Source organism: Cynoglossus semilaevis, chromosome 6 (assembly GCF_000523025.1).
Source record: "Cynoglossus semilaevis isolate Cse_v1.0 chromosome 6, Cse_v1.0, whole genome shotgun sequence".
Taxonomy (NCBI): Eukaryota; Metazoa; Chordata; class Actinopteri; order Pleuronectiformes; family Cynoglossidae; genus Cynoglossus; species Cynoglossus semilaevis.
In genome coordinates this window covers 7,475,626-7,498,101 of record NC_024312.1, presented here as the reverse complement: position 1 = coordinate 7,498,101, position 22,476 = coordinate 7,475,626, and the positions used below count along the sequence as shown (strand labels likewise).

Genomic DNA, 22,476 nt, shown 5'->3' with positions numbered 1-22,476 from the left:
AATTCATAACCACTGGCACTCTCTGCTTCCTATTCTTAGAAGGTGGATTTAATGGAGGTCGGCCATAATTTAGGCTCTGTGCTTTTCAAATCACTGACAGGTGAGCCTGTATTACTGGGCTAATCTTCTCTGTTCCTTATCCTTAGCAATTTGCAATGCACTGTAATTACCATGCAGGAAGATGAGAGATGAGTGTTACACCAGGCAGATACTGTAGATGTGGCTTGTTTTCTTTAAGGTAGGACCGGTGTGTTAAAAAGTCCGCACACAAACATGTACAATCTTCAGCCTTATTCGATTAATGACTAATATATATTATATTTAATATTTAATATTATATATTTTTTCATTGAATAGTGTGAGGATTATTTGGTTGTTTTGCATAATTTGGCTAAATGTAACATTTCTGATGTAGCAACATTTCCATTTTTAAAAGTAACGTCTGTAAAATATAAGTAGACTTAAATCTAAATGTAGTAAGTTCAGCCTAATTAGACTAAACAGCTCGTTTATGGTGTTAAATACTTTGTAAAAAGTCATAGAATGGCTTAATTATATTAAAAAATAAACACATTTGTTTGTCATTCAGTGTGTCACCTAATAACAGTAGTAGCTATCACAGGAGGAGCAGTTAGCCCTTGGGAATTTTCCCCATTTTCCAGTCTAGCTCTCTTGAGAAAAGTTTGGACATCACTGCAGTTAATTCTCATCATTACTATTTATTTTAGAAGAAAACAAATGTTTGTGGATCACGGTGATTACAACAGCAACATTATTGTCTTTAAAAATGTGGGATGATGTTCTGTATGGCCCAGTAACGTAGACTTGTGCCACATTCTATCTGTAGGTGGATCATGTTTTGAGAGACTGTGGTCCATGGAGCATAGAGGTAATCTCTACATACACACATGTAAAGGGACTTGAGAATTCCCACATGAACCAGTCTGTGACGCTTCTTATTCGTTCATTTCAGGTGTAGCTTGCTTTTTCCAAGGCTGTTCAAACCCCTGGATAATCAGTTCTGCTCTGGAATAAGTGCAGGTAATTAGCCTGTGATATGTGGCAGGTTGAAGTGAGAGTTTGATGATGCAATAATGGGTCTCTGGACACCAACACTGCAGAGCCTCAAATAACACCGAATGAAAGGTATAGCTTTTTTTCTGTGGTGGTAAAACTGATTGATGTGAGTTTTCTGGGTTACATTACCTGGAAATCCTCATCTTTTTTTCTTGAAATCTTTTTGAGTCATTAAAATTCCAAGGACAAGTAATGTTCTTAATCTCAAGAGGTTGAATATACTGCTAAGGATAATAAACTAGATTAGAAGTATAATTGGCTTAACCTGAACATACTGGATTCACTTTACCTTTTCAATTTAAATACAAAGTAAAGCAAGTGCTTTTTAGTTGATCTAACAGGATCTGACAGGAAGTGTCAAGAAATTAGATAAGAAGAATTATCAAGAGGTCTGACAGAGTACAGATGTACACAAGAAACATGGGGCAGGTAGAAAATAACCTGTCAGATAAGTACACAGAGTGAGGTGTGATTATACGCCTTAGAATAACTGTCGAGACAGTGATGAGTGACTTAGTCCAGACTGAATTTAAGTAACTGCAGTAACTTTTTTAAGAAAAAAAAGGCAGTTACTAGAGCTCTGCACAGCAATGCTGGGTCAGGTAACAAACCCAGACTGACGGCTGCCAGAGGAAATCTAGAGAAAAAAAAAACTTAAGTTAAAACAAATGGTCAAATTAGAAAGAAAAATTAAAGAAAAATTTCGTTAAAAATGTTAAAAGCATTCTTTGTTAAAAGATTTTCTTTCCCAGCGTACTCATGTAACTGGACTCCACATGGCACCATGTGCCTTTAAATGCAGTTTTGGAGGTCGTTCTCATTGCTGAATACAGACCTTTTTTTTCTTTCTTTCTTTCTTTCTTTCTTTTTGCTCTTTGGACATTTATTTTTACAGTGCAGAGCATAACCTTTTAAAGACAAATAAATCAATACTCCTCTACTGAGCTGAAGAAGCCACTTACCCCCGGATCTGTCATCAATACTCTCAGTGGTCGTTGTGCTTCGGAGACCAGCATATTCCCACTGTAATATAACCAGCATAGTCGGGAAGCAGTGATTTAGCGTTCAATGTAGCCTTTGTTGGTATACTGCTCCTTTGTCTAATATACTGCAAACATAGGAAGACATCTTCAAGGAACACCTAAGACAGACTAAGATAAATATATATATACTATTACTGTTTGAGGAGATTATCTTAATGCTGATTTAATGCATTCATTCATTTTTCATTAACTTAATCCTTTTCTGGGTCGCAGATGTGCAGAAGCAAATCCCAGCAGTCAGTGGGTGGCGCCGGTGCAGAATACCCAGAACAGTTTGTCATTCCATCACAAGGCCACATGCAGTACGGTGACACACAACCTTTCACCACACCCACACACGGAGAACACGCACACTCCATACAGAAAGGCCATCGGTTTTCAACTGGAATCGAACATGGAAGCATTTTGCTGGCAAAGGCAAAAGTACTAATCACTCGTTCCAGGAGTTACTCTTCAACGTTGAAGTAGTCCTGGTGAGATTATAGACGGCAGACTTTAACCCTGTCTTTTCAAATCCGAGGACTATTTTTACACTGTCTCTTGGGAAGATTGGTTGTAATTGTCTCCGCTTCAACTCAGCACCTGTTCTGAGGTAATTAGACACTTTATAACAAGATGTCGAGACATGTTGCCATGACTTGACAGCAGCAGAGCTGACTGCATAACTGCCACGTCTTGACTACATGTCAAATGGAGAACATGTATAAATAACTGGCATTTTTTTCTTCGACATCACAGTGCCTTGTCATTACACAGCCAGCTGGAGCTCAAATCAGAGGCAATTTAAAATGAAAAAGTAGCTGGAGAGAATCAAATGCTTCTTATTTTTCTCCTGGGTTTTCTGTAACAGGGGAACATATTGCCCAAACCCTCGGATAACCCCCGCATTTCTCTAATGCATGACCTGTGCTTTGAAATGAAAATACAATTTATTTCTACATGTTAGTAATAAATTCACAAGGAAATTCAAGTGGCAATTAGCAAATGTGCATTCAGTTCAGGGCCAGTACGGACCCTTCCTTGATGATCCTCTCCTTCGCCCAGCTGCTACCCTGAGAGGTTGTCATGGAATCATTTCCCTCCATCCATATCTCCTCTCCTGTTACAACAACCATCCTACATCCATGGATCTTCTCCAGGATTTCAAAATGGGCCTAACTTAGCGAAGCAGGGTAATTCAATGGATGTTAAATGTTGGTGCCAGACGGACATGGTCCGAGTGTTTCATTTTCATTGAATAGTGTGAGGATTTTTTGGTTGTTTTGCATAATTTGGCTAAAAAACTTACATTACATTTCCAGCACTTTGAGATGCCACAGCTCAGGAAAAAAAATCCCTAAAAGGAATCAGTGACTTAAATAATTAAGATGTGCAGAAGAACTGCAGAACAGAGTCAAAACCAGAGGCTGAAATGTGTTTGGGTTGGAAAAAACCTGTCAAGTCTGACAATTCTTTATTCATACTGTGACATTCTGATGATAGTGTCAGAACAGAATCATGAATCAATTTTATTTGTATTAATAATTCGGACAAGTGCTGGTGGTGTAATGTCTGGGGCGGGGCCATTGACTTCCAGTCTACTACACTCTGTCATGTTCTGACACTGTCAATATTAATGACCACTAATAAAAATATCACATTTTACAACCTATTACTATGTTCATGTCAACTGTTCTTCATTCCTGGTCTGACATAAATATATACTTCAAAGGTAAATTCAATCAGCCAGGTAAAAAGCTTCATCCTCAGATAACTGAATTAGGCTGGAAAAACACAAATCATATACAGTACAGAAGACGTTTGTACTGCTGACCACAGAAGAAGGAGGATGCAGAACTGACTGTGTTTCTTTTACCATGTTCATTTAGCCTTTTCATTCAGGTTCCCAGCCCTTCACATGTTCACTGTTCTTCTCTTTGCAAGTATGACTCAGATCAGTACCAGCCTCTGCTGGATGCTGTCAGCTCTGCAGTGCACGTGAGTACAACCCATTAGCTTCGCTCGGGGAGATGGAATGTAGCGTGAAACAAAGCAGTCCGAGTACGTCATGCGTCTGCCTCCAGCCAATCACCACTGCACAATGCATTGACTCGATTTCTTATTTGGACACATTGTGTTGAGGGTGAAGTGCAATTTTCCAATCACATGATTTTTGCAGAATCTAAGGCAAAGTCAGGTTTACGTTTCAACCTACAGGGGGCAATATACTGCTTTTGACTAGGTGTCTCCAACATATTTTGTACATAAACTGTAGTTAGCAGAAACAGTAGAAAATCAAGTGTGGGTGTATTCTGCCTAAACAATAGGCTTGTGAATATATATATATATATATGTGTGTGTGTGTGTGTGTGTGTGTGTATTGGTAAAACTATATTGTGACAGACTAACTGAATAACTGACACACTAAGATTTAGTTTTCACATATATTTGGAGGACTGCCAAGAAACCATTATTCAAAACTAACAGAACTCTAATTCGTGGAAACATATTCAGTTAGTGGAACTGATGGTATGCAAAACATGGAGGTATTTTAAGAGGAAGGTCTTCACTTCCTGCTGCGTTAAAGATAATCATGTGCCAAATCAAATAACCAAAGCATTTGTGTGACCTGAAATGACGTGTGTGTGTGTGTGTAGTTTGATTAAGGGTTAAATTTGCTGTGGTGAGAGTTTCTCATGAAACCAAATGCATGCTGTGACAGTGCTGGTCAAACACCTCATGAGTCACAATAAAAAAGGCAAATGTTGCATCAAACAAATAATAACCACATTTATTTCGAAAGTATAAAATTTCACACCATAAAGGCCACTTTTCAGGGTAGATGGACCAACTTCCTGCGGGATTTACACAGCCAAAAGTCTTGTTGCTCTCTGCTGGTCTGGTCTGGGATTTATCCAAGTCTGTGGCAAAATGAAAATTAGAAAGAAAAAAAAAGAATCTACCCCACTGCAGAAGTAGTTGGCAAGATCTGAATAATTTACTCAATACAGGACAATGGTGGTTGCGTAAAGGAGTTCCTGATCTGTACATTCCCACAGAGGAGCAGATATTCTTGCCTCCTTGTAATTTAATTTTTATTTTTTATAACCCAGCTTTCAGGCACAGCTTGACATTACAGGCACTGTTTGCCTTCAACTGGGAAACTCAGAGACAGAATTCTGCAGTTGACATTCATGACAATGGCACTAGTCAGGCCACAATAGCATCCCCATGGAGAGAGCATCCTCTGTTTGTACAAGTGGGATAGGAGTCAAACTGGAGGCCGCGCTGCACAACCGCTGAGGGGGCTCGCAGATTTGAGTGCAGCCTTTCCGTTCCTACTCCGCAAATATGACATGGTGCCCACTGAGGTAGTACAGTTGTACCAAAAGACTTCTTTAGAAAGTATACATGAGTAACAGTCACATCAATAAACTCAAAGGTGGAGTGGGGGGAGGGGGCGGGGGGGCGCGGGGGAGAAGGTCACATTTTCACCCACGTTTTCAGCACAACAACACGTAGACCACAAACATGTCTGAATGTCTGAATATCTGAATCACTCCCTCGCAGGACTGACTAACCACAATAGCAGCTCCTTCCCTTTCTAGCATCACGGCAGTTTTCGCAGATAATCAAACTGTACTGTTGTATCTACACACCAGTGGGGACGATTCATCGTGTGGAAACACCAGCGTTGATGATCCCAGCACGTGAAAATCTACCTGTGCTACTCAAACACACGCTATTCAAGAGTGCAAACAACAAAACAAAGTCAATCAACAAAAGGGAACTAAAGCAGACACTTGTCATGTAAGAGTGGACACATTCCCGCACAACAGAGAGCACAACACGTTTGTTGATGCTCCTTCCACATTAAGAAGGAAAAAAACAAAAAAAAAGTGTTTGTCCTTTTCGAAGGCTACCATCTCTTCCCTGAAGGCTGGAATGGGCGAAGCAAGCTGAGTGGCTCCAGGCAAGTCGGGCAAGGCTAGACTGGGCTGGGCTGTGCAGTGCAAAACAGCTGGACGCCCAGTCCTCTGTGTGGACTAGGACCACGAGCTGTCCATCAAACCCTGTGTCTCTCTACGAGTGATGATGCTTTCCGTCGACTTGAGGAGCCTCTCTAGACACGGCGCATTGATTTTGCCCGGAGGGAGACGTCTGAGCACAGTGTCTGTCTTAGTGTGGGCGTCTGTGCTGGAGGACACAGCGTTATCCTGGGTAAGGTCTCTGTCGTCTCTGTCTCTGGGGGACCGCAGGAGCTTGGGACTGGCCGAGGCCTGCTCAGCTGTGGGGGAGCAGATGGGCGAGGTGTGGAGCCACTTCAGGTTGTTGGCAGTGTAAGCTCCGCCGGGCGTGAGGTCGGTGACACTCAGGGTTTTGGCTCCGACTGGAGAGTCACTGACGGTGACGGGGATCGCGGCTGCAGTGGTGGGCACTGGACACAGCTGAGGCAATACAAAAAAAAGAAGTGGGTTTAAGTGGGTTTATTTGGCCAGTTATGCACAAAATGCAATTCTAGTAGATTTCTAGCCAGCCTGAGTAGCAAGAGATGCCAGATCATGTGATGTGTCCATCAATGAGTGAATGAATGACTGTCATTGACCAGTTTGATTTTGCTTTTCATAATAAACTAATCATGGAAACTAGATGACATTTTTACCATTTTATTGCACAGTGGAGTCTGTTTTTCTGAAAATGTCATGTGTGATGAATTGACTGACAACACAGTGGCTTAATTATTAAAATGACCTAATCTGGTTAAACATATTATTATAAACACAACACAGTCAATCAGTAACATTAAATCAAATAACTGTCTAACATCCCACATGACAAGAGACATTAATTTGTCTTCAGCAATATCTGTTATTTTCTGTAAGTATACAACCGCAGAGGAAAAATACACCCGAAATATACTGCATTGGCTTTGAATTTCTCCTTAAAGTCAGTAAATGTCAAGGTGTATTTTGAAAAACAGCTTTACTTCTGTGAAGAACCCGACTTTCACTTTCATGTAAAACCACATTTCTACTGTACGTCTCAGTCATGGAGGAGCACAAAGAAACAAACATGACTGACATGAAAACAATATGAAGTGGATAAAGTTATTTTCTGCAGTGAGAAGTTCTAAATGAGGATGATGGCAGGCAGTGCTGCCTCGGCCCGCCCCACTCTACCAAGTCTTTTAGTTTTGGTTGATGTCACTAGAGAAAATCCCACTTTTATACAGATGAGGTATTGAAAATGAAAATCTCTGTTCCGAAGTCAATTGCTAAACACATACTTTTTTGCATCTAGAACATGAAGTAAAAAAGTAAAATGAAATAAACTACACATTTTCCATTAATACTAAAATAAATGAAAATAAATCCTTATTTCTAATTTCTGTATGTCCCAGTTTCAAATGACCCAAGGTCTGGTACCAGGCTGCGCCCCAGGGATTTGAGAGTAATTATTTTTTAAAAAAAAGTGTCCTCCACATGTCTAACAAAGTTATGCTTGAACAGAGTACGACTAGCATCGGTAGCTCAGTGTAGTCCAATGATTTCCAAAGGTTACAACAAACCTAACTTTACTGAAACAAAATAAGAAAAAGACCTAACTTTGATCCTGGGCTGTTAAGACGATGGAGGATCAGACACTGCCTGGAGGTAAAACAGCCAAACGCCTGATTACATCACGTTGAAATTTAAACTGTGTGCGTCATTTCAAAATAATCTCTCCACTCTCTTTTTCAAGAGTCATTTAATCCGGAAGTAATACCCCAAGTGTTGCTCACAGAGCTTTAAGTCTACTGCTGGCCCTTTTATTGTAACATATGTATTATAACAATGTATGAAAGGGTGTGTCAACATTACAGAAATAAATCTTCAGCTATAAAAACACACAGGAATGTTCCACAGCATCCTGACCCTTCTTATGTTCACAGAGACACTCCCCCAAAACCACCTTTCTCCTTCGTCATTGTTCTCGGTGAACCTGAGACTGCAGCAAAAACCTCCACAAAAATAGCTCCTAATCCTCCCTGCTCCGACCGAGGCCTCTGATTAAATAATAGCCTGATTTTTTTTTAGCTGCAATGTCATCACACGTTCTTCAGCGTGGGCTCCGTCTGCTGCCGTTACACAACTTTTTTTTTTGCGTCAGCAGCTTACCCTGGATTTCTTGGTCGGAACGGCTTTCTCCGTCTGCGCGACAACGACTTGGTCTTGGAGTTTTACATCAGGGAACCAGCTCCTTAGCATTTCCTCCATCTTGAGAATTATATGGACATATTTCTCTCTGTGAAGAAGGAGGAGGCATGGAAGGAATTAAAAAAATATTCAGCATCTTTTGGTAATACACGCCATCTCTGGCTGGTACAGGAAATTTGCAAACGTGAACAGCGGTCACACATTTAACGGCTGCACTCGAGCAAGTGAAGGGAAACTGTCTACAGCACATTTCTCACATGCTGGAAGCTCACACGTGGCACCGTGTGTAAAAGGCTGCTCGCTTCTAAATATAAACATTAAAGCCACAAGCATCTCCAACAGAGTCACTGTGAAAACACAGCCCATGTGTTGACGCCTTTCTGGCTGAAGGTGGGCACAGGGCAAAAAGTCCCACTAGCTTCATCCCATGAAAAACACAGATGGTGGGTAGGGGATTAGTCCCTGACATATGATCAGGACCCCTCCCTTCAAAACATGTTAAATTCATGTGAAAGATTATCCACAACAGTGACTGCAACAGAAAAAAACCCCAGTCACTTTGATCCTATCTGCCATTGTGTGGCTGCAGGGGCCATCAGCTGGCAACGCAGAGCAGGGAGAAGGTGGGAGGGAGAGAGAGGGGAGTGAGGACGGGTGGGGAGGAGTAGCCCACCTTCCATCCGCTGCCCTGCCTGTGTACAGGAAAGCTGCCACGCCCCACTCTTTGTCTCCCATATGACGGCAGCAGCTGCTCTGGGTGCGAGGGGCTGTAATTAGTTGGTGCCACACTCAGCAGCATTTCCATTGTGAGTCAGTGCCCATCGATGCAAAGCCTCAAGTGTGGATCTGTCTGCCCACAGTGACAGACACACACCCACACACACCCACACACACCCACACTGCTGTGTATCCAAATGCAAATATCTCAAGTGTTTGTCTGCGCTGTGGTATTATTGCCAACATGTTATTATTGTTGTTGTAATTTCAGTTTTAAATGTTGCCTTTTTAATTTGACTTACTCGGCTGCGGTGCCAGTGGAGATCGCTTTGGAAATATTAGGTTTGCTGACTTGATCTTTTATAGACCAGACAAGGGCTCGGAAATCAGCGAGAATATACTGTGATTTATGCTTAATTATAATAATTTTTTTTTTTAAAAAGAATGCCATAGCTTATTTTTTTACCTTTTTATATAAACAATAATTGTCAAAAAAATGTATTATCCTTGTCTAGTCAGTATAACAAGTATATTCAAGTACCTTTTTTATTGTTGTGTCTTTTGTGTTATAGAAAAATAAATGCATAAAAGTTGATACATTTAAGTCATTTTGGAGATTTAAACTTCTTTGGAAAAAATGTGATTTTATGATATATATATATTTGTGTGTGTGTGTTAAATATTAGGCAAAAGATGAGGTAACAAAGGCTTTAAACCTGGTGTGATCTCACACTCCATTATACCGTCTGCTGTGCAGACAGTTAATCAGGCAGACACAAGTGTGCAGCTCCTACTGTGGAGCCTGATACATTTTTAACAAGATTCTCAGCTGTAGTGAAACCCAGCCGTCTCTGAAGTAAAAGTATCCTTAACATATATATGTGTGTGTGTGTGTGTGTGTGTGAAGGGGTCGACCAGCTTCTCGCAGTGAAACCTGCTGCAGACCATGTGTCACGGACATATTGTGAGGCACTCTGACCCCGGGACAGCAAATGTCACTTCCAGCTGTTATAATTGTGTGGGCGCTCGTTTGGATACAATTAAATTCTCTCTGCTCAGGAGAGGTTTAAAAACGACAATGAAAATGAAATATTCATGAAGAAAGAACAAGGAATCCTGCTACATCTATAGGACGTGCACGGCGCTGCAGCAGAGGAGATTCGACTGCTGATATGGGGCATGGTATGTAGGTCAAACAGAGAGGGTTCTTACCCCATGCAGGGGTTCTGCAGGACACCCATGATCCTCTGAATCCTGTCCATGGCCACACTCTCCTGGAAACTGCTGAGTCCTGGAAGACAGGAAAAGTCGTACCATGAGCTACAGGAAATGGCTGACTTTGTGCAGCAGATGGGTGTGTGTGCGTGTGTGTGCGTGTGTAAAGAAACAGGCTCCCTGCCTCTGTGGCCAGGAAGTGTTGGGTCACACCAGGTTCTGGTTTGACAAAGATCCCAAACTAAGCAGTTTCAGCCTGAGCGTGGCACGTTCTGCCAGAAAACTGTAGTACAGCTCACAAACAGCAGCTGCTTTCCTGTGGTTAAAGGAGTGTTTCCACCCGCACTCTGCCAAGCAGCACGTTTACAAAAGAATAGTCTAAAATGTAAAATTAATAAAATACGTTTTTTTTAACTGCTTACAATAAATCTTTCCAGGGAGAAACCTGAAAACAATCAGCCAAGCTGCCCGAACAAGCTCCATTGGTTAAGACGGACACGGGAAATACTTTGTGGTTACTTGATAGTCCTTCAACTATATGTATTGTTGCCTACATCACGTTCTCAAATCTCAGGGAAGCATATTTTGCTAAGCCTGCTGTCTATCAGCTCAAATGGTTTTCTTTGAGACTCAAAATTCAGACTCCAACTGAGACAAAAGATGACAGATGCACCGAGCAACAGAGACGGTTTTGTTATTTCCTGGAGTCGAAGACAGCAGAATAAGAATAGAAAAAAAAAGTCTGACTTACGTTGTCTGTATCTCCCAGCACGCAGGCCATTCAGGATTAATGACAGTGGATGAATGTAGCATTGTAGCTCCATGCACTGAAAACAAAGGGTTTATTATAAAACTCTTTCACATGGTATTCATAAAACAATGTAAAAGTGCTGCTTAAATAATGCTAATGTTTTGCATTTTTATTAAAAAAAACTGTACTCTGCTTCCTTATCTGATGAGTTCCTGAGAAAAAGCATGACTAACCCTGCTCTCAGACTGGAAATGACACGTGAGGCTCTCTGTCAGCCAGTATGAGGGTCAGTCTGGGTGACATGCACTCTGTTTTTGTTTTGTTTTTGCTGACACTTAACCACGTCTTGTGGGGTAAGGACGTAGAGTAGATCACAGAGTGTCTCACCTTACTGGTGAAGAATCTGTCTTTGTCAGACATGTTGGAATTGAGGTTTTTGTCCTTGCAGTCCTCACTTTCCTCCTCCTCCTCTTCCTCCTCCCGTGACTCTACAAAGCTGTGGGCCCTCTTCAGTGCACGCCGAGTGTCTTTGTCGTGAGTCTTTTCTGCTTGTTTGGCTTTACACAGTTCAATATGACTGTCAAAAGTCTCCGGGGAAGATCCCCAGCCGCAGTTCTCCGCGACCTTCCTGCGCTTACTGTCGCCCTCCTTCACCTCAGTGCTCCGGCGGCAGCCATCGTCAGACGGCTCCAGGTGTGGCCGGACGCTTGGGGACGGGGAGCGGGGAGGCTGTGTCTGACTGGGATTTCTGATACAATCAGCCTCCTGTTCGCTCTCCTCGTTGTCCTCATTGTCACTGGCCAGCCAGTCGATGGAGTTGTCCGAATCTGTGGCAGACATCCTTGGACGCAGGCTCTAACACGCACTGACCATCACTAACCTGACAGGGAGGGGGGGGAACCTCTGTTACTTCAAATGTAAAAACATGAAAATGGAAAAAATATGATTACAATAAATCCACTACTGGTCATTTATCATCCTTTTTTTCTGAAAAGTAAATAACAAAAAGACAATGGTTTGTGGACCAGAACAAGGAATTATGAGGACATTTTACTGTTGGTGTTTGAGGACTGTCACCAGTTGAAATATGAATTAACTGTAGAAAGAAACATCATTACTATTAGTTCCAAAATGCTGTGGGAAAATGGGGAATAATATAAAGAAAGAAGAAAAAGGTAACGATGAGAAACCCCAGGCGATAATGTAGCGACTAATTGCATTAGTTATCAAATATTTGTTTGGAGTTGACATGTTAAATGTTCTAAAACACAGCTCCATCCTCTCCAAGATTAAATGCATCATTTCCTACAAATTGGTGCATTCAATGAACCAAATCACCAGTCAGCAATAACCTCATTGACCAACAATAGACATAACCATTAGATGCTGCCGTGCTTTTCGACCGCATTCAGTTTCCTCTGCAATCCAAGCCACCGCTGCACCACCGTTTCATACGGATTGGTAATAAAAGAAAAAGACTGCAGGCAGAATATAATGCAGCAGACGTGCACACAGGAGCAGACACAGCAGCCTGGAGCAGATGGCAGCTTCGAGGTCGAAGTTGTTGAGACCACAACGACACGTTTGTTTAGCGAGATACAACACCTGATGTAGCAAACGCAACCACGCCAGCATCCCAAAAAACATTTTTAATTCTGTTTTTTATTTAATTGTGTAGAAAAATCAAACAGGTTTTTTTTTTACTTCTCATCCCTCAGCCTGCAGCTGCAGCCACAGATTCATTCATATACACTGTTGGGCTGTTTATTCAAAGAGGGGAGAGGAGAGGGTCCTGCCTCCATGACGACATCAGACTACCAACATCCCAGCAGCACAAGTGATGTGTGTGTATGTGTGTGTGAGTGTGTGTGTGTGTGGCGGGGGGGGGGACGGGGGGGGGGGTCTAGCACAGTCTGTCCATGGAAATCTGCCTGGTGAATAAAAACTAAAAGGCTCCCCTCCTGATGGCTAATTGCCTGTGGGATGCGTACGTGTTTCCTCAGTGATTAGCAGATCACGGAAGTGAAAGCAGCACTTTGGGCTCCGAGCCCATTTTTCCTTTTTTGGAGGGGAGAAAAATGGGGAGGGGGGCTGTTTGTTGACGCTTTACATCTGCTGCCGAGTCATTTTGTTTCCTGTAAAATTTCAGGCTGGGAGAGTTAATTGTTCCACTGCTTTGTCTCAGTTCAGGCCAGCGTCTGATCTTATTGTTATACAGAGCAGGGTGGAGCAGAGATGTGCTGATTTTTTCCATGCAGCAACATTGGAGGACAACGAGGCAATTTAGATCTACCCCACCTCTGGTTATGGTATGGGAGCCGGGTAACAAAAGAAGTCTACACGAGGGAGGCGGTTCGGAGGCTGTGGTCCTAGGCACATATTTAGAAAGCTGCTCATAAGTCCTTCACATTCTGAGTGTTGATTAGTAGGCAAATATTTCTAATTCTTTCGACACACAACACCACAGAGAGTAATAGAACATGCAGCCGGCCAAACCCTAAAGTTCTGCTTCCCCATCACAAAAAAAATGAAACCTCTCTTCCAAACACACCCGCACACTGACACCATTACATAGGATATATTTCACATGTGTTCTCAGACAACACGCTTTTCCCTTTTCATTTCCCATGTTTTTATCTACACGTGAAGGAGGGGGGCAGGCTGCTGATCACAGATGACCCGCCACCCAGCACATGAACGCCAAAGATAGGAGGGAGGGATGGAGGGAGGGAGGAGGTGATGGACATGAATTATGATCAACTGCCTGTCATTGGCAAGAGATTAAAATAACCCGAACCCTAACATCAAATAGATCCAGCGAAATGCAGGTCAGAGAGATCAGATTAGAGACAACAGCAGACACATTTAAAGGTAAGGTTAGAAGATTGGGAAGAAAATCGATGGCAAGCGTTAAAAGAAAAAAAAAACCACATCACCGTTAACCTTTTAAAAATATTTTTAATTTAATATAATTGTCACATTATAGTTTGAAACGAGTTAATACGGTAATAAGTGTATTAAAATAAAACACCAGTGTAAGAAAGAACGCTGTGGGCATTAAGTCGCTAAATGACTGATCCGGGCTCCAACTGTATGTTGGCTGACGCAAAATACGAACAACAACAATAATAATAATAGTAACAATAATAATAATAAAAGAGAATAACAACTTTAAATCACACCACTAAATTCTATCAGGGTTTGTTTTTTACCGTTGCGTTTGAGTTGTAAATAAAAGCAAAGTATTGCGTCAAACCCCTACAGTAGATGGTTTGAAAGACTTGAAGCTTAAAACATTGGTCGGTTTATCGATACGCTGCCACTGAAGTGTTCTTACCTTCCCGGTGATGGAGCGGCTGCTGCTTCCTTTGTCAGGCAGTAGATCCAGCAGCGGTGGCCGCAGTGGCAGCGGCGTCTCTCGGGCAGACAGCAGCTGATGTGCTGAACGTGCAGCGTGTGAGTGAGTGTAGATTCGGAACAGTCGGCTATCAGCCCCGTGTAGCTTCTCCAGAGGCAACGTGTCTGCGTGGGCGGGGCTACATACCGCTGGCTCTCTTATTGGCTCGCCCAATTCCCACTCCGGACCAATCCGCTGGACGCCACAGCGCAGCGGCGGCGCTATTGGTGCGTCCGGTTTACATACGCAAAATACATGGAAACGACAGCAACACGTGCACACGCGGATCGGTTTTTATTTCAGAAGGCAGGGCGAAAAGTCAACTCAGGACGAGTTTTGGTCATTGTGCAGGCATTCTTTCTCACTATATCATTAGCAGGAGGAGGAGGATAGGGATGTTGATGGTGGTGGTGGAGGAGGAGGTGGAGGAGGTGGCAGCCCTGCTGCAGCACGTCAGTGGGCCCAGCAGCCACTGAAGGCGCAGTCAGCAATTTCAGCAACAACTGTGTGTGATCCTCCATCTAAGAGTTTGTTCCAGGACACTGGAGCGGACTATATTTAAACAAAGACTGTCTGGTCAGTTCCTGACAGCTAATAACACACTCTATATCACTATTACCTACATTTACAATAAAAAAAACCCCAAGAACGTTTAGATAAAATAAAAAAGGTAGAAATTAAATTTAAAAAAAACATGTTTTGTCTGAATATAGATCTCATCTTTCTTTTCATTATTTCTTTTCTCTGTTAATTAAGTAAAAGAAAATGTATTTTTTTAATAATAACACTAAGTGATGAATCCTATATCTTTGTCAAAGCTATGTTACCTGTTGTTGTTCTGTACTGTGAGCTGTTTCCATGAATCACCCAAACACTTAAAGGCTTCAGCTAGCTCAACAGTAAATGACAGGTTGACCTAATGTTTACCCACTAAAGAATCAGGATTCACTGGAGTATTACTATAACTACAAGTTACGGGTGAAACATTTAAAAAGAAAGGGTTAGTAAGCAGTTCTTAATTACACTAGCTGCATTTTAACTGCACTGCCAGTACCATGAAACCTCCTAGCGTGGTAATTAGTCTGAATTTTTTCTCTCTCTCTTCAAGCAACAGGCATTAAATGTTCATTAATCATGGAAAAAGTTATGTCGACCACATCACCTTATTTTTCAATTACAGGGAAATAAAAATAACAAAAGCTCCACCCTGACACTTCCTGTACCGCCTGGTTGTTCTACCTGTCAATCACACATTAGTTATTTTAGCAGCTGCTCCCTTCTGTGTCTGTACATATTCTGGTACTGTTTAAACGTCACTGTACTGTAAATTTGCAACTTTATATGAATTGTTAGTTGTTTTTTAACCCTTAATAGGATTTTTTATTTTTTCTGATTAGTTACGTTTTAAGTTTTAACATCATAAAAATAATTTTAAATAAATTTATCCAGTTATATAAAATAATGTACTTATTATAATTATTAATTAAATAGTTTGTCTCTAAAGTCACTTATTGTTGTTGCAAGTTTGTTTTATGTTGAAACTGTTTTTCTTTCAATGTGTGACTGGTGGTGTTCATAGTTATCTACTTATTTTTTTAAAACTTTTTTTGGAAAGTGATCAATACTTTTGTGCTTGTTTTTCATCCATTAGCCAACATGAGTAACAGTGTCCCTGATGTGAGGAGCTGACACACACCGTGATTCATGTCAGGTCAGCAAAGTGTGACTGAAAGGTAATAAGTTATTACTTTTTTGGACACAGTGACGGTAAATGTGTGACTCAGGAGACCTCTGTTTGACTGCCGGACAGAAGGGGAGGGGGGTTTCGGATCCCTCCGTCAGACCAGGATCCTGAGCCTGGAGCCAGTGAGTCACAAACCTTTCACAGCAAACAGGATCACGTGCACTCGGCAGACACCCACTCACAGACAAAGCCCTCCTCTCCTTGTCTCCCACAACTAATGATAAGGACAAATGGAATGTTAGAAAAACTCAGTCTCTACAGTGAAATGGTCACATGTGGAAAAAAAAAATACTATGAGTTGTTTACCAAGCCAGAAATGCTCACTGGTTAACGAGTGGGTGCATGACTGTCTCGTGTCATGTGCAGAAGAACTTCCTGGACCATCTACTTTGCTGTCTATAATAAGCTTACACTGTGGTAGTTATATTCTAGCGGCAGGTCATGGTCAGATGATCACAGAGGAGTGGACGTGCCTCCTTTATGTGCAACTTTAAAACAGAGAGTAGGGAACTGAAGCACGGACCAGCCAGTGTCCAAACTGTGGTGTTTTTGCTTTAATAACAACCTGCTTTGAAGAAAGGCGGGTTGGAGATACAGTAGTAGATCATCTCTGAAGACGTACGTGGCTGCCATTAAAGTTGAACTCACACGAGTCGTCTTGTCGTCTGGGCTTCTCAAACAAGGCGTAGTAATTATATAAAAGAGAGTCCTGCTCCATACAGATCTGGAGACTGACGCCATAAACAAGTCATGCAAATGTTTATGGGAGTTATAAATGAACTGACGTGAAGGGTTGAATTTTCACAGTCTCATATTCATGCTGAGCTTCTCCTGTAACTAGTATAACACTTCTTGTCAGTTATTGTGCAAACACTGGTCTGTTTCTTATTTGGAGTCAATGCTTCTATCACTGGTTGTGTCAAACGGAAATCTTGCAAAAGGTGATTACGTAAGTAGAGTAGAGACGAATGCATAGTATCTTGAATTAAATCTCGCCACAAAGTGTCCAAAATTAGGTTAATAATTAATTGTACCGTGTGTGTGTAGATTATTAGTTTTGCAAGGATATTGATTTACATGCTTTTTGATAAAAGTTAAAAAAAAGAAAAAAAAAAAAACTTTCCCACAAACATTTCATTCTTCTGCAAGTTCAGTCTCCTTTGGAATATTTCGCTTTCACACCACGTCACAACTTGCTTTTATGCCTTGCCTAAGGACTGAGAGCAAATCATTTTTTAATGTTTTTTTATTAAAGGGAAAAGATGGAGCACAGCTACAGCAGTTTACACACATTTCACACGTTTGGTTAACAATATCTTGCTCTGATATCAAAATGATGATCTTTGAGGTTTAAAAATTTGATAAAAAAAAAAAAACACTTGACACTTGATAAAAACTTGTCAAAGCAAAATTTTTAATTTTGACCTGTCCCTCCAGGAACTGAGTTGTGGCAGTAGTACAGGCCAAGTATTTGCCTTCACTGCGCTCTAACTGGGAGTTGGATAAAATAAATGAAAAGAAGAACATAGTTATAAAGGTTCATAGTATCAAAGCACTCTCAGCACAATGTCAGTGTTTATTTCAGGTGTCCATTAACCTCATCCCAAATCTGCATGGATGTAAAATAGTCCAAAGAAAGACACACAGAGACACGCAAACTGTATTTAAAACCATCATCAGTTTCTCTTCGGCCCTGACCAGTTGATCTCCCTGTAAGGCAAGAGCACTAACCACTAAGTTAGAAAGCCTTGGTATTCTTCAGTTCAAAATACCAGCTGCGTACCAGGTACCAGGAACACCGTACCTGCTATAAAGCCAGGTGAGGTGGTATTCCAGGGCCAATTATCTTTCCACCGTCCAACAAACATTCTGCTGTTGTTGTTGTTGTTTTCCCCCCTGCCTGCGTCCATCTGAGACATGTTGACGGCGACACACTTCCTGTTGTTTTCCAGCCCTGTCTCGTTTCCCCTTTTTGTCTCCGAGATCTCCATGACACTATGGGATACTTCACATCCACTCATTGCATCCACTTCAAAGCACAGGAAACACACATCTTTTTTTCTGGATCAAAGAGATACAGTAATTCAGACGTACATGCACGCTGCACATGAAGCTGCAGTGAAAAAGACGCCATAAAACACACAGCAAACACCGGCTTTGTTTATGTGAGGAGCAGCGTTTCACAGCCAAGTGTTTTTCCTTTTTTAAAATAAACAGCTTTCTTTCTGATTCTTCGGAAACATTAACGTATTATTTTAATCCCACTCCTTTCAGCTGCGGTGCAATTTGTCACCGAGAACAACAGCGGCCCTTTGCAGTCTACGCACAAAGGATTCAGGCTCTTTGTACATTATTTTTTCAGGATCTGAGATGAGTCACACTACATAACAGATGCTGTGATTTCCACTTTGTCAAAGGCTGACTGATGCTGTAGCCCACAGGGAATGTGTCTCCCACTCCCATTCATAAAAAAACAAATGCCAAATCACAGCCTGGAATCTTCTTTATTACAGGCTGGGCATATATTAAACATCTGCCCCAACCCACTGGTGGAGAAAAGACATATTAGTGGCATGGATCACCCTACAGGCTGAATACGTTTATAACCTCCGCCCCCCCCCCAACCCCCACCCTGGGCGCTTCCTTCACGTGTGGCCGTTTTATTGCATGAGGCTTTGCGAAATCCGTTCCTTATTTTCAGACCAGTTTGATGCAGATTAAAAAAAAAAACAACTTTCACTGCGGTGTGAGACAACGGCTGATACACCCTAAGGATACATGTTTATGCAATATGCAATATACCAAAATGTAAAATACATATGGTATTTGTATCTAAAAGCTTTTTTTCTTTTAAATATTTAATAGTGCAATATATAACAATGTACAATATAAATACAGTGGAACCTCGGTTTTTGAACTTAGGATGTTCCTGGGCTGAAACAATTTTCCCCATAGGAATCAATGTAAAATGAATTAATCCGCTCCTGGACCCTGGATGATTGCTTATTGAAAGTTTTCCAACAGTATTTTGTGTACAAGTTTAAAGACCAGTCTACCAAAAAAAAAAAAGATAAACACAAGCAAACTGCTTTCCGTTGATCCAAATCAGTAGCAACTTTTCCACTTCTTCTAATATCTGAAATCTACACGTCCGAATATTCAATGTTGCCATATACAAAAATACATATGCGTATATAGTAAATATATATGAATCATATATAAGTATATGTTGAATATTAGTTAGTAATAGGTCTCTAATATGTTAGTTTTCATACTTACTACATATAAATATAAATTAGTAATATAGTAATAGTAATAAACATATAAATATATTTGCAATATATTTTACAGAAGTTGACAAACCTAAAATTGTTTATTGGCCACCGTCCTAAAAAATATACATTTTTGTATATTGTGCAATATACAAAAATGTGAAATAATAAAAAGGTTTGTCTCTGCAGCTACTAACATTTTCAATATATTATCCTGGAATATGCAGACATTTGCAATACTAAACAATAGGTTTTGATTGTATTGTGTATGTGGATACGTGTAGTATTTTTCTCTTCCTATTGTTGTCACTTTTTAAAGTTTTTTTTTTTAACTTCTCCTTTGTTTTACATTAAGTGCACTGACAATCAAGACTCAATTGTATTCTAGTCAGTCATGATTCTCACTGCTGTGACAGGACATGTCCGCACCTGCATGGGTGTGCTGGCAGCACGACGTGTTTGTGTGTGCGTCTTGTTTTACTAGTCACTGTTCCAAAGTCTGCGTTAGCTGTACATGACTCAGCCAAGTTTTACCATGGCCGCCGTCCTCTACGAATCTGCACCAATACCCGTGTGCGTCCTGGGGTTGTGCAATAAGAATCTGTTCCACCAATCAGCCTGCCCTTTTTGACTGTAAAAACGTGTGGGGGGTTTTTTTGACGGTAAATCACCAGTAGCTGTAGCGTCACCCATCAGCCTCAGGGTTTGGTATGAGCTCCTCAGGAGAGGGAGAGTGGCTGGAATCTTTATAATAGTGTTTACAGCAGCTGAAGCGGCTGCAGGGAACATCAACATAAACACAAACATGTGAGGCCAGACAGCGAGGATCAGACCTTCAAGACACATGCACAGGCTGGACGCAGTTTCCACTAAAGCAGAATATTAAGTCCTCGTGGTGATTCTCAGCCGTGTAATCTCAAGGTTACATAACCTTTGCTGAGAAGTTCTCCATGTTGTGGCGCAACATCTCATGTTGCTTTCAGATGAAACACAGTATGTTGTTCAACTGCATTCAAGACACATTCAAAGAGTCAAATGAGAGGTGAGGATCATTTCAAATAATCATGGAGTGGAGTGACCCTTAAAACCTTAGATATTGGGGGCAAGAAGGGAAAATAGTTTTAATACAATTTATACCACAAACAGCTAAAATGACAGGTAAACAAATTTTATGAAACTGGATTCACATGTTCATTCCATGTACATAAGCAACCAGCATGTCTGAAAGCAGAGACCCCAAAACTTCCATCACTAAACAACAACATCTTCCAATGACTTTCACCAACATTTTCCTGTCCAGAATGTCAATTTTCCACCTGGTATTATGACTTCATTCTGTAACTTTACTTCACTAAAGCAGTATCTAACTTTGCTAACAACCATATGTAAATCTGCATTGAACACCTTCAAGCGTTTCACATACTACGAGGGGCAAAAACACAGGGAGGAAAAATCCTTTTCTTTTTTTTAATGTTCCATTCACGACGCACAGAGAGTCGGTCATTGATGAGAAATTTCTCATCTCATTTAGAGCATGTCACTTTTGAGCAGAAACCACCGATCTGACACCTGGGGCTTAGGAGGAATCTGGAGGAATCTCTTGGTAATCTACGTCAGAACATTCATCTCCCACTTCACACGACAGAGCCTTTCCTCCCCTGTTACAGTAAATGTTAGTTCCGCCAACTTAACTCCACCCACACACCAGAAATGTGACTGTGTGTAGTGCGGGTGAACTGCAGCTGTGTGTGTGTGTGTGTGTGCTGAGTCTCAGCCAATAGCATTTAGAGCTGGTGTCGTAGGTTATGTAGTCAGATAGTCAGATAAGAAGTGATACTTTTTTGACTTCCGACACAGCTTCTCTCCCTCTGCCCATGTGGCTCTTTCTTCGTAATCTTATGTCAGTGGCATGTGCTTCAGTGTAGAATACATTTTTCACTCAGACATTTCAGTTCCCATGCAGGAAGTGGAGAATGTCTGGCAAAGACACACTGCAGCATCTCTCTCTCTCTCTCTCCCTCCCTCTCTCTCCCCCTCTCTCCCTCTCTGTTAATACTCTAAATGTCTGAATGGCTGCCAGAGCAGCTCTTACAGCAGTGGGATCTCTATCAGCAGGGCTGATTGTTACATGTGACTGGGGTATATTTTAACAGGGTTATGTAAGTGCTCCAGCGTGCAGCTCACCACACACAGATGAGGAGGGTTACGCACGATGCAGAAAGGACTGTGAGCTCACCACGGAGCACTGAATAGTTCCTCTACACACTGCTGTGGAACTCTGGTCAATTCAAACAGACTCTGCGCTCTAATGTGATGCGATCCTCACTTGTTGAAGTCCATCTTTTTGTGACTGCAATAATTTTAGATGATGCAACATAACGTTTTAAAACGCCCCTCTCAGGAGCAGTCATGAAATACAGACACTTTTTTTTGGTTGGCCTGAGTATTTTTACTCTGGTCTCTGTGTGGAGAGCTGCCGACATGGACCGGGAACAAACCCACCGCCAAATCCTAGGTCGATGTGGAACTACCCACGCTCCCTCTGCTAACACTTTGATGGGTTCGTTATGTAGGCGGTTCGGTGCCAGATCTTATCTGAAAGTGGTGTGATACGGGCTGATAATTTTCCTGGCAGGCACGCATCCGAGCTCACTCACAAGAAGAAGCTGAGAATCATAGCAAGTTAACAGCCAGCTGTGACCTTCATCACAGGCCTCATCTCACTGCATCACAAAAAAAAGGGGCTTTTCTTTCTTTTTTCAAAATATTAATGGTTTCTTCAAAACAAAAAAAACTCAAATACAGATCAGTTATTTTTATTAAAATACTGGTGTCTCCTAAGGTGAAAAAAAAGATGACTCTCCCCGATACTAGTAAAAAAAAAAAAAAAAAAAACGCCTGGCAGGCAGTTACGCTACATACACAAGAGCTGTGCGAGCAACAAAGCGGTTACTTGTTTTAAATATGTAATTTAATCTAAACACAGTAAAAACGTTCAGTTGACTTTGCAGCTTGAGTTAATGTGAATGAAGTAAATTAAGTATACGTATATACTGTATATATATACGTAGTATATATATAGTG

General features: G+C 41.3%; 1 protein-coding gene across 2 annotated transcripts; it reads right to left on the bottom strand.

The window, feature by feature from the left end:
* Positions 1-4,864: 4,864 nt before the first annotated feature.
* On the bottom strand, positions 4,865-14,554 carry ciartb (circadian associated repressor of transcription b). Of its 2 annotated transcripts, none has more exons than XM_017033322.2 (6): positions 14,317-14,554; positions 11,367-11,888; positions 10,980-11,055; positions 10,226-10,304; positions 8,258-8,384; positions 4,865-6,547 (listed from the first exon to the last, which is right to left on the bottom strand). In XM_017033322.2, the coding sequence occupies exons 2-6, from the start codon at positions 11,817-11,819 to the stop codon at positions 6,146-6,148; spliced, it is 1,137 nt and encodes a 378-aa protein (XP_016888811.1). In that variant the 5' UTR covers positions 11,820-11,888; positions 14,317-14,554; the 3' UTR covers positions 4,865-6,145. The 2 variants fall into 2 exon arrangements, with proteins under 2 accessions (XP_016888811.1, XP_008309931.1); XM_008311709.3 differs by having other exon boundaries at positions 11,367-11,859; positions 14,317-14,523.
* Positions 14,555-22,476: the final 7,922 nt, after the last annotated feature.

What these genes read in the sequence shown, in the direction of transcription:
- ciartb (XM_017033322.2), bottom strand. Translation starts at nt 11,819, where the DNA reads ATGTCTGCCACAGATTCGGACAACTCCATCGACTGGCTGGCCAGTGAC. An exon ending in ACAGATTCTTCACCAGTAAG is followed by an intron (nt 11,056 to 11,366) that starts GTGAGACACTCT and finishes CTTTGTTTTCAG; the next exon opens with TGCATGGAGCTACAATGCTA. An exon ending in CTGCAGAACCCCTGCATGGG is followed by an intron (nt 8,385 to 10,225) that starts GTAAGAACCCTC and finishes CCTTCTTCACAG; the next exon opens with AGAGAAATATGTCCATATAA.